At 39.3% G+C, this 12,358-nt stretch overlaps 1 protein-coding gene across 12 annotated transcripts in view; it reads left to right on the forward strand.

The window, feature by feature from the left end:
* The window catches only part of LMO7 (LIM domain 7), a 220,969-nt gene that overhangs the window by 155,015 nt on the left and 53,596 nt on the right, over positions 1–12,358 (forward strand). For 8 of the 12 annotated variants that reach the window (XM_055542674.1, XM_055542670.1, XM_055542676.1 and 5 more), the window contains 6 exons: positions 69–182; positions 4,060–4,258; positions 9,704–9,956; positions 10,348–10,581; positions 10,911–11,189; positions 11,467–11,670. In XM_055542674.1, coding sequence (XP_055398649.1) covers positions 69–182; positions 4,060–4,258; positions 9,704–9,956; positions 10,348–10,581; positions 10,911–11,189; positions 11,467–11,670 — 1,283 coding nt within the window. The remainder of the gene's footprint in view (positions 1–68; positions 183–4,059; positions 4,259–9,703; positions 9,957–10,347; positions 10,582–10,910; positions 11,190–11,466; positions 11,671–12,358) is intronic. The other 4 variants (XM_055542672.1, XM_055542671.1, XM_055542679.1 and 1 more) reach the window with 4 other exon arrangements.

A 12,358-nucleotide genomic window follows, 5' to 3' on the forward strand; every position in this document is an offset into this window, starting at 1 on the left:
TGTTAATTACTAAATTGACTCATCTGTTGTTTCATGGCATTTTTTTTTTTTTTTTTTTTTTTTTTTAGGTTTTGATAACTTTGTACTGGCTGGGAAGAAAAGCACAAAGTAACCCCTACTATAATGGTCCCTATCTTAATTTGAAAGCGTTTGAGAATCTTTTAGGACAAGCTCTGACTAAGGTAAGGAAACTCTATCTATATGAGACACTTACTCTAACTAATAGTTCTTATCTTCCCCTTCCTCTCTTGTTTTCATGTGCCCTCTCCCTTCTTTTACTTTTTCTACAAAATATGGTGGCTTTGATAGGGATGCCTAGAGAGGATTGTTACTTACCTGCTGACTTCATAAGTCACCACCAAGGAGTGAGTATTTCAGACCGGTTTTCAGGATATATAGGTATAGGTATTTATTCCTTAATTTTAGGTAATCAGTGAGATACTCATTAACTTTCTTTCTTCAACACTTTATATAACCCAACTGTTTCCATATTCATTATGAACTCGACCAGTAACTGCTTCAGGCTATTAAAATGTGTGTATGTTACTCAGTTTCTTTATCTTATTGTCTTGCCATGGGTCACTATATCTCTAATGTCCTTATTCCAATATCTTCACAATTCTCCCATGCTAGGTCTGTTTTCTAAAGAGTAGTAAATGCTGTTACATGAAACTTGATAAGATTTTTAAGTTAGAATATTTGGTTTTAAACACATTTCTAGTCCTTCATATTTTGGAATCAGTGTTGCAAATATTGAGTGTTTAAAGACTGTTTGAAGAGGGTCAAGTGCCAAGGCTAACCAGAATTGGCCAGATCTTCATTCGTAAGATCAAATGGGAGAACCAATCGCCACGGGGGTATTTCTGTAGGAGAATCTGCAGTATTCAGAAGAAGATATGTCATCAAAATAATTTGTCACCATCTAATTAATAGTAGTTGCTTGATGGGTCTTTATGATCAGTAAATGATTCTGTACCCATCAGGCATTTAGCATTAGTCTCTGGCACATTGTAAGGATATAATAAATGCTAGTTACTATGATTGGAAAATAGACGTTCTAGGCCAGGATGAAAATGATCTCTTTGCCTTATAACTACTCTCATCTTTAGTTTTGCCTGAGCCCAGCCATATATATTATAGAGAGATGAAATTATAGTCTTGAAGGTTAGCGTATTCCTTCTGAATTTTTATTTTTAAATCGTAAGGAGTTAATAATATCCTATTTAAAATCCTTAAAACAGTTTATCCAGATAATTGTTGAGATAATATCACGCCTGGGCATTATATGAGGTGTTGAGAAAGCACTCACACAAGGGAGATGAACCATCCTTAGAGCACAGTTGTTTGATGCAGACAGATGAACAAGTAGGTCAGTGCCATGGTGGAGGGCAGGGCTCAGAAGGATGAATGTGGCGGGGCTTCGAGCGTGAGCAGAGTCTGCCTTACAGTTATTTCAGCTAAGAAGACATCCAGTTAAAAATAACATGGGACTTTGGCCCTTGCATTCATGTTCTCTTTACAGCCTTTGGTTCTTTTTATGGCAGTGTGACTCAGGTTCAGTAACCTTCGTAGAGTGTGCTGGGAATGCTGTACTTGAGTTTGTTTCCTGCCACCAGTGTCAAAACCAGAGTAGATACACAAAGAATTTGTCATAGGTAGAGCTAAAGCTGTGGTTCCATTCCATTATTATGGCGGGTGGAGAGCCATAAGAGATATGTCAGTATATGGTTTGCATCTGTTCTGTTAAAATCGAGATCATTGTGTTCATCAAACTTTTCTCCCTTAACTAGTTATGCTTAATGGCCAATCTAAAATATGAATAAAGAAAAAATACTTGCAGAGACTTCTGTGGTGGTCCAGTGGTTAAGAATCCACTGCCAATGCAGGGGACACAAGTTCGATCCCTGGTCTGGGAAGATTGTATGTGCCATGGAGCACGTAAGCCCATGTGTCATAATAACTGAGTCCCTGTGCCCGGGAGCCCGTGCTCCGCAACAGGAGAAGCCACCACATGGAGAAGCCTGTGCACGGCAACTAGAGAATAGCTCCCACTTGCCACAACGAGGGAAAGCCTGAATGCAGCAATGAAGACCCAGTGCAGCCAAAAAAAATTAAATTAAGTGTTTTTTGTTTTTTTTTTTAATTCTTGCAGAAAACTGTTGACCTTGAGTCATTCTATAAGTTGTAGATGACTCACTTTAGGTGACTTGTCTGAGGAAAGTCCTTGGTGGGGGGGTTGGGGTAGGAACCAGGCAACAGGGCCAAACTCCGGTTCTTTTACAACTATGGTGGCAGGTCATCATTAACTTTTAACACTTACTAGGTCAAAAATCATTTCCTGTGTGTTGCACTCTAAGGCTTCAACAAATATGTGTTTAAGAAACCTGATGAATCTAAAGATTTACTTAGAATTTTAAATTATATATTTTTTGAGAAGTATTTTGGTGGCACCAACACTGATCCCAGCTTCTCCATCTGCTTGGAGATAGAGTACAAGGTAGGCGCTTGCATTTGCATGACAAGATGTCAAGTCTAATTCCAGGGTGTGTGGCAGATAAAATATATAAAATCTCAAATAAATTTATTGGACCTTATTGGCACTTAAACACTTGTCACACAATTCAACCACAAATTGATATCCAGTCTTAGCCAAAAGTATGCCTGAGACAGCTGCTAATTATTCATTATAAACGTTTTTTCTTCAACTTTTTCCACATGTTGAAAATATTCATAATTCAAAATTGAAAGAGTAGTGTAACAAATACCCACCTATTTTCCATCAGATTTAATCATTAAGCATGTCCCACATTGGCATTATTTAGGTATCTATCCATTATTTCATGTAGATTTCAGGTTGCTTACTCCTAAATGCTCAGTATGCTGTTCTTGAATATTTTTCTGTATATCTACAGTGTCTCCCAGACCGAAGAACATTCATGAATATTCCCCATTATTTAATATCCAGTCTATATTCAAAACATCCCAAGTGTTTCCCAACTCTGTTTCGTAGCTTCTTGTCTATATAATGATTTAATGAAAGGTTCACATATTACATTTGATTGTTAAAGAACCTAGGAATTCTTATCTCTGTATTAGTATCATTATCTGAAAATAACATTTCTGATTTTACTGTAGTACCAAGATTACCTCTACTGTATTAAAAAAGTATAGAGTTGCTAACTATTCACTGATTATTATATATGTTTATTAAGCCTTTACTATGCTAAAGGCTTTATAAATTTATAAATTTTCGTAGAGGAAAGTTAGTTAAAAATGCTTATTTTAGTGAGTTCTATATGATTTACAAACCGATGGTTAATAACATTTACTTTATTTCTATATAACTGATATAGGAGCCAAACAAATATTTCATCTAGATACAGGGGAAATGTTTTATATATCAACAAACAAGTCTGCTTTCTTTGGTTCAGATTTGGTTTTGTAACCAGTGAGCTTTCCTTGGTTCAGATCTAGTTTTATAATCTGTGAAAATAGACAAGTTTGTGAAGTGTATACCTGTTATTCTTACCCCTCTCTCTTTTAAAACTTTTCTTTTTGTTGAAGATCTTTGTTAGTTTTTTTTTCTATTTGTTCAATAGAAATGACCCCTAATATTTCCTGGAGGTAGGCTGAATGCAGTCTTATTCTTTTCTCCTTTTGGATATCAAAATTAAGGTTGACTTTTCTTTTTGCCTCCTTTTATGTTTATTGCCAGAAAACTAAACAGGAATTGATTTTAGCTCTTGAATGTTACTTTACTTATTAGCTGTTCTTTGACTGAAAATTTCCTCATTGTTAAATAGATTCTATCACCTTACTAAATAATATTGGGTACCTCCATGTTGTCACATGAGTGCTAAAGTATTAAGTCGTGGGAAAACATTTACAGATTTATATTCTGATTTCTATCAAATTTTTTTCTGACATTTCACTGGGAAATCTCATTGCCTCATCTAATCAGAGATAGCATGACTCGAGCTATGCAAACAAAGACGCCATAACTGATGACATTTTTGGAAGTTTTTGCTCAGTTACTATTCCTGAACAAATGTCCTCTAGGCACTTGAAGAGTCCAGCTGCCTGAAGAGGAGTGGCAGGGACAGTGGTTGCAGCGACATCTGGGGCCCTGAGCGCGGGGAGCTTCTGGCTTCTCCAGGCAACTGTAAGAGGGAGGACTCGTTTGAGAGCTTGGACTCTTTGGGATCAAGGTCATTCACAAGCTGCTCCTCTGATATCACGTTGAGGGGGGCACGTGAAGGTGAGTTGCATTTTGGACTTGACAGTTTATTTTTATTTCTTAGTGTACTGAGAGAAAATTGGGAATGGGAGAGAGTAGAAAAATGGAGGGAAAGTTATTGAGACAAACACTTCACCAGGAAGTATATATCATGGAGACTGGAATAGAATTGAGGGTGTCTTGTCTTTCCTCTCTTCCTTGGTCTCTCCTTCCTTCCTTTTCTCTCTCTCTTTCTCTGTCTCTCTTGTTCTTTCCTCACTATATTGCCACTTGAGGGGTGATAGTTTCATTTTTTCAAAATCTGTTTTTGGAGGGGATTAGGGCAGCAGTAAAGAATCTGCCTGCCAATTCAGGAGACTTGGGTTCAATCCCTGGAACAGGAAGATCCCTGGAGAAGAAATGGCAACCCACTCCAGGATTCTTGCCTGGAAAATCCCATGGACAGAGGCGACTGGAGGGTTCCAGTCCATGGGTCCCAAAGGAGTCAGACACAACTGAGCGACTAAACAAAAGGGAAGAGACAGTTAACTATAACCTGTTTTATCAATGACAGTCTATCCTAATTCTTTTTCCTCCGTATTCAGGGTTAACAATCTCTGCCTCTGAGGCCTAATAACTGATAGATCTAGACATAGAAAAGAAAATAAATAAGATTCTGTAAAAGTGTGTTTTAGTTCCTGAATAACCTTCTCCTTTTCCTTTTCCTTTTTTTGCAAAAGATAAAAAGCTTCTAAGAAGAAACAGGGCACTATTTTAATAATTATCACTATCCAAGAAAAGAAGTGATTGATATCTGTCTTGATAGAATATTATGCTAAGCTTTGGTTGATTAAGGAGCAACACTGGCATTGTGTTAGAAAGCATCTTTTGCTTCTTTCATGGTCAAAGTCAATCCAGAACGAGTATGAAAGGAACATGTTAATGAAAGTCATTCTGTTCTGGGAAGGAGTTTTCTTTCAAAATCCCAATGTACAATCTATTATTTAAATACAAGTCTTTTTCCTATGGCTGTTGGGTGGCATCAGAAATTTCTGACTATAAACCTTTTGTGAATCAGATTTGACTAGATTGAAACCGTAAGTGAAGTTTCTTGAACTATTTCTGTGTTTCACCAGCAACATGAAAATATTGAGAGTTCTGGTTGTGAGTTTGTGCTGGATTGTTAGAGATTTCACTTTGCTTATTTATTTTGATTGTATTTTTATTTTAAATGTTTTCCTGCTTTTATTATAAAACATTTTCAAACATAGCAAAGTTGGAAGAATTTTACGTGCCTACCTGTGTACCTGCCAGGCTTCCCCAGTGGCACTGGTGGTAAAGAACCTGCCTGCAGACGCAGGAAACACAGAGACGTGGGTTTAATCCCTGGTTCCGGAAGATCCTGGAGGAGGGCAGAACAATGCACTCCAGTATTCTTGCCTGGAGAATCCCATGGACAGAGCAACCTAGTAGGCTACAGTCCATAGGGTCCCAAAGAATTGGACAGGACTGAAGTGACTTAGCATGCTCGTACCTGCCACCTAGTTCTATCATAACATTTACCATGCTTGCCTTTATTACACACCAAGCTCCTGTTCTCTAGACATTAATTATCCATTTTATTTTTCAAGGCACTTCAGAATACATTACACTTGTTTCTAAATGCTTTAGCATGCAATCATGAGCTAGAATTCACCTTTTATTACTACTGTTTACTTAATTTAAATTTACATAAAAGCAGTGTACACTGAATTTGTTTTTCCAAAATAAAATGAATCAGCAAATATTATAACTCTAAATTATTTAGCTTTTTGAATAGTGATAGCTTTTAAAATTTTGAAAAGTGAATGGGATGGGGGAAGGAGAGGATGGGATAAATTGAGAGAGTAGCATTAACATCGATACACTCCCATGTGTGAAATAAATAGCTAGTGGGAAGCTTCTGAATAGCACAGGGAACTCAGCTCCATGTTCTGTGATGATCTAGAGGGTGGGATGGGGGGTAGGAGGGATGCTCAAGAGGGAGGGGATTTATATGTTTGTACACACACACACACACACACACACACACACACACGGGCTTCCCACATGACTGAAGCGACTTCACATGTATGGGCTTCTCAGGTGGCGCTGGTGGTAAAGAACCCACCTGGCAATGCAGGAGATGCATCCCATTCCAGTATTCTTGCCTGGAGAAATCCATGGAAAGAGGAGCCTGGCGGGCTACAGTCCATGGGGTCTCAAAGTGTCAGACACAACTGAAGGGACTGAGCATGCACGCATATATACTTATAGCTGATTCATGTTGTTGTACAGCAGAAACTAACATAACACTATAGAGCAATTATCCTTCTATTAAAAATAAAAAAATATTAAAATTAAAAAAAATGTTAACAATAAAGAAAAGTGAATAGCTATTTAAGTTAACCTTTTTAATTACTGCTGTATTTGTTGGCTGTTTGTGATCTCGGTGTAATGTTTTCGTAGCCCAGATGACTCTTAAGATAGTTTTAAGGAACTGAATCTGAGTTCATCATTCATCTGAGTGATTAAAGCTGTGAATGCAGAGGTTGAAATTCTCAACCTCGTATATTACTTTGTCTGGACTGAAGAACCTAACACATGCTTTGTTTGGGTTTATGTCTGGCCAACAATAATTAACCCTGGAGAAGGGAAAGGCTACCCACATCAGTGTTCTGGCCTGGAGAAGTCCATGGACTGTGTCTTTGTAGTCCATGGGGTCACAAAGAGTGGGACACAACTGAGCGACTTTCACTTCACAACAATAATAAAGGGGACATGCATCGAAGGCATGTGGGAGTTTATAGCCTCTGGTCAGTTCACATGCAGTGGTTCAGTGGTGTGAGCCTTCTCCTCAGACACTCGTTGGGCTGGGCGCCTGGTCCCTGTGATGAAAAGCAGAGGGTTACTGTTGCAGCTTCCTGATCGTGGGAAAGGAGTTGCAGACCTTGTTTGAAGAGGGTGGATGTGAGAACTTGGTAATTACAACTAAGGAAGGAAAAAAAAAATCCTACAAGCCCTCCAGGATGATAAAACTTTTTTTTTTTTTTGATCAGTCTGTTGAAATTCTGCTACCTACACCAGATTCTTTGTAGTCCCAAATTGATGATCAATAATATTGATGATAAGAGTAATATTTTTAGGTTAATGAATTACAAAGTCATATTCCTAAGTTATATTATAGGAAGCCTCTGTTGACAGGTTTTAAAAAGTGCAATCTAAAAGTTGAGAATTATGTTTTATTTAGTAGACTTGTTGAGAACTTAGCCCTGAAGACAGCCTCTCAGATAGTTCTGAGGGACTGCTCTGAAGAGGTAAGGGAGGAGCCAGGATATATAGGAGTTTCTGCTAAGAGTCAGACACAACTCAGCGACTTCACTTTCACTTTTCAGTTTCATGCATTGGAGAAGGAAATGGCAACCCACTCCAGTATTCTTGCCGGGAGAATCCCAGGGATGGAGGAGCGTGGTGGGCTGCCATCTATGGCGTCTCACAGAGTCGGTCATGACTGAAGCGACTTAGCAGCAGCAGCAGCAACCAAAAAACAAAAAAGCCCCAAAACACCCAGGTAGTCAGAACATCAAAAGATTACTATTAATTAAAGAAAAACCAGACATTTCAGGTTAATGAATTTCAAGCTTTTCTATATATAGGAAGATGCTGGAGACTGAGCTCATTGAAATCATTCCTTTAATGCACCTTCCTTAGTGACTCAGATGGTAGAGTCCACCTGCAATACAGGAGACCCAGGTTTAATCCCTGGTTTGGGAAGATCCCCTGGAGAAGAAAATGCCTACCCACTCCAGTATTTTTGTCTTGTGGCAAAACTAATACAATTATGTAAAGTTTAAAAATAAAATAAAAAAATAAAAAAAAAGAATCCAATGGCAGAGGAACCTGGCGGGCTATAGTCCATGGAGTTGCAAAGAAGTTGGACACAATAGAGTGACTAACACCTTCAACACTAGCACTTTACTACCTAGGGCTAGTATCCTGTTTTTAGCCACCCTGAAGGCCCTCAGGGCACACAGTGCTGGATGGCTGCAGTGGCTGATGGCTTGATGGCTGAAACAGCCTTTGTTTATTGATGGGGCAGGTGATAGTTTTCATCCACATCTCTTACCATATCAAGAATATTTGCGTACTCTCCAGCATACTGTAGTGGACTAAAAAAAAAATTAACTTAAAACATTTCCAAAGTAGACCTATCTTTATATTTAAAATTTTACATGTACAAAATTTTAGTAAGAATCTTGGCATTTCTCTCTTACTTACAAGAAATGTATTCATTTCGGAGGCAGTAAAAACAAAGCACCAGATTATTGACTGTTAATATTTCTGGTGATAGCTGGTTATACTTCCTCCCTTTTTGCCATGACTCTCCTTTCCCTGTTCCGGTCTCAAGGTCTCCTAGCTGTGTGTTCAACTGCTTCCTGTAGGGTTCTCTCAGTGTTACTCGCTGTAGACTCCTGCCAGCAGGGAAGAGGGGACAGACTGCCTTTGGCTCAGGTTAACCTGGAAGTGTTCTTTTGCTAAGAGCAGGTGGCTCCCAGGTACTCAGCTACCAATCTACTGAAGACCCTAGCATTTGCAAATTTTCTTCACACACACACAGAGGCAGGAAAAAAAGGGCAGGAAGGGAGACAGCTCAGCTGTATCTGTAATATTTTGTATGTTCATTTCTTCCCATGTATTTAAAAGGACAGACTGGCTTTTTTTTTTTTTTTTTGAGAACAGCATAGTGTTTGTAGTTATCTGACTTTGAGGTGTATCAAATTGTATTCTTTCAGATATGTGCATAAATGATATTGAGTCAAAATAGAAGGTTCCCAATATTTCTGTGACCACTGTCCGAAAATGCCTTGAGTTCTGTGGTCTCTTAATATTCCTTTAGGACTTTAAGAGTCATTTGGTCCAACCAAGTATGTTATGTGTGATTCTTGCTCATAAGGGTCTCATATGTATCTGTCAAACTTCTTTGTGATCATGTGCTTTTTGCATCTTTTCTTTGTCTTTGCTGGTCTCTCGCCTCACAGAAATTTTGGCTGATGGCACAGTTTATTTTAAATGACTGAGGTTCCCTTGAATTCTGTTCAGATCCCATGTTAAGCATCTTTGATTCTGTGGCTACACTATATCTACATGTATTCCATCAACAGATTTTACAAAAAATCATGAGAAGATTGAGTAGAAAAGGGGTTCAGCCGTAAAGGGAACTTTTTCTACTTAGAACGTGTACCAGTGGAAGAATGTACTGTGTGTACCTCCGTATGTAAAGCAAGTTCCTCCTAATGGGTCTTATCACAACTTCATGACAAATTTCTAAAAATATTCCCCACAGTGAGCAGTAGAGCCCTGGGTTTCCAAGGGAAAGACAAAGCAGGCAGGCTGTGTGGGTTTCAGTTAGATGAAAAATCTGGAGACTAAAGCAAATTCCTGTGCCTTTTTTCTTGTTGTTGTTAATAGGTTGTGAAAGTGACACAGATTCTGAATTTACATTCAAAATGCAGGACCATAATAAAGATGACATGTCCTATAGAAGGATTTCGGCTATTGAACCCAAGTCTGCCTTACCCTTCAATCGCTTTTTACCCAACAAGAGTAGACAGCCATCGTACGTGCCGGCACCCTTGAGGAAGAAAAAGCTGGACAAAAATGAGGATAACAGACGAAGCTGGGCAAGTGCCGTCTACACAGAAGCAGATGGAGCATTTCCAAGGTACTGGGATGCGAGCTGATTACTGAGTTTTAAAATTCATTCGGCTTGGGGAATTTGCTGGGATATTTAAATTTGATAAAAGGAATAAGCCTTAAAATGTATTTCATAGATAACATAAAACGTCATTAATGAAAGTCTTTCTTTTTCTTACCTGTGTTTTTAACATCCATATCTTGAAGAGATTTCTTCTGTTTTAGAATGTCAGCATAGAGATTTGCGGGTTCTTTTTTTAGATGCTTGCCTTTGACTCACTGGTTATCTTTCAGCTTCCTGGATGACTTACATTGTTCATTGTGAACTCTGCTGTGTTGCTTGTTTCCATTTTTAAAAAATCTGTGTTGATGGAGCTCAGTGAACACAAAAAGAATTCTTTCATTTCCCATCAAATCAGCAGAGCAGAGCGTGATTTTTCGAATCCAGCTTCCTATCCGAAGGAGGTGTATGGTTCTGAAAGTGGATCGGACTCGGAGGAGGAACGGAGGCTGCCGGATGTAGTTTGGGATGACTTAGCCAACCGTAGATTCCAAGTGAAAAAGAGGCCTGAGAGTTCCATCTCTCCTAAATCTTGTTCACCCATCTTTTCTCCTCCTGACCCATTAACCACTGGGCTGTACAAACTGACGAGGTCAGAAAAATTTCTCCTGGATTGGAATGCCTGTTGTGCTATTGATTTTTAATACGTAAAGTAACACCCCAGATGGTTTGTGGTTTCTCTCTTTTAACACATTTTATAAGTGTCTCTGGCCCTTCTATATCAAGCTCTTCTCTAATTAAAATGAGATGCTGTTATAATGCCTTAACTTTGTTGTAGGGGCTGGAATGATGAGAATGATGAGAATGGAAACGAATTGGCTGCATTCACAGTGTGAACTTTGTGAGACAGAAGCATGCCTCTTGTGTTCTGTGTCACAAATTGCTCACGCAGTGTCTTAACTGGTTGGATGTTTTGAACAGTAACGAGAGGAGAACTTGGGGCACGAACGTGGAGAACTGGCCAACAGTACAAGAAACTTCAGATCCCTCTTGTTATTTGGAAGAGAACGAAAGCAAGAAAAGCGTTCCCAACACTGTAAAGGATGATCTTTACGTGCGAAAGCTAAGCCCAGTCATGCCAAGCCCAGGGAATGCTTTTGATCAGTTTCTTCCCAAATGCTGGATCCCAGAGGATGTGAACTGGAAACGAATAAAAAGGGAAACTTACAAACCGTGGTATAAAGAATTTCAGGGATTCAGGTTTGTCTTTGTGCATGTTTCTTTCATTCCAGTGTCCATTCGGTACCCTGACTGGGTGCATTCTATGTGGGCATTTTATGAGAGAGATTAATTTCCCTCCAGCATCTATAAACGTGCTCACTGGGGGTAAAAAACAAAACAAAACAAAACATGGTTTAAATTTAGACTTTAGGATCTGGATTTTTAAAACTCTTCTGTACAGCCAGAGCTGGACAGTATTTTTAGTTACATCATTCTTTGTTGTCTTTTCTCTTTCCTTTCTCTGTGTTACTCCAAGTAGAAGGAATTCAGACTCTGACGATGAGGACTCAGGCTCTGACAGAAGCAGCACCATTTTTAGTAGTATGCAAAAAGCAGATCATAGGCTAGACAGCAACTGTCAAAGACGTTCACTCCTGCTGGAACTGGCTACCAAACGGGCCAGAAACTCCTGGGACCCCCATGCAGCCAGGAGAACCCGTGGTGTTTCAGATGAGCCCAGGTGTACCTGCCTGCATGAGCCCGCCTGCTTAGAGTCCAGCCTGTGACACCTGTGCCAACTTCTGCTGCCCCATTAACCGCTGACCGTGATGCGCTGAATCATGGATGCTCACTCACTCAATACTGAGTTATGAAAGCGTAACATATAACATCATGCTTTCTGTGCAAGTGTGTGAGCTTGAAAGTCTAATAGGATTAAATGTTCTTTAGCACAATCATGTTCAATAGTACAGAGTTACATGTGGCATCATCAGTTCTTGTTGAAAACCATTTAAAAAGGCTTTTTACACTGCTGACCTAATTATACAGCTATGCTATGTGTGGAGCTGTGGAGAAAGGAAATAATCTGTAGACAGACACTGGGGCAGGCAAGACTGGTGAGAAAACGCAAAGAAGAAATTCAACAGAGTTTTTAAACAAAGCTTCAGAGCATTGAATTTAATTTCTGCTGACCACCTGTGCCTCTTGCATAAAGCGTTCATTGCTCAGCTCTGGAAACCTTTCAGGATCATTGCTGCTTCTCTGGGAAGGGAGTCAGGCCGTTGTGGCTGATGGGATGAGGAAGGGGTGGACGGAACACTGTGCGTGTCAGGCAGGTTCACTCTTCCCATTATAGCGCCATCCCTTGGCCTCAATGATATCCACCTTTCTGAGAAGTAGACTCTGCTCTAATTTCATTAAATGGTATC

This window comes from Bubalus kerabau, chromosome 12 (genome assembly GCF_029407905.1).
Source record: "Bubalus kerabau isolate K-KA32 ecotype Philippines breed swamp buffalo chromosome 12, PCC_UOA_SB_1v2, whole genome shotgun sequence".
Taxonomy (NCBI): Eukaryota; Metazoa; Chordata; class Mammalia; order Artiodactyla; family Bovidae; genus Bubalus; species Bubalus kerabau.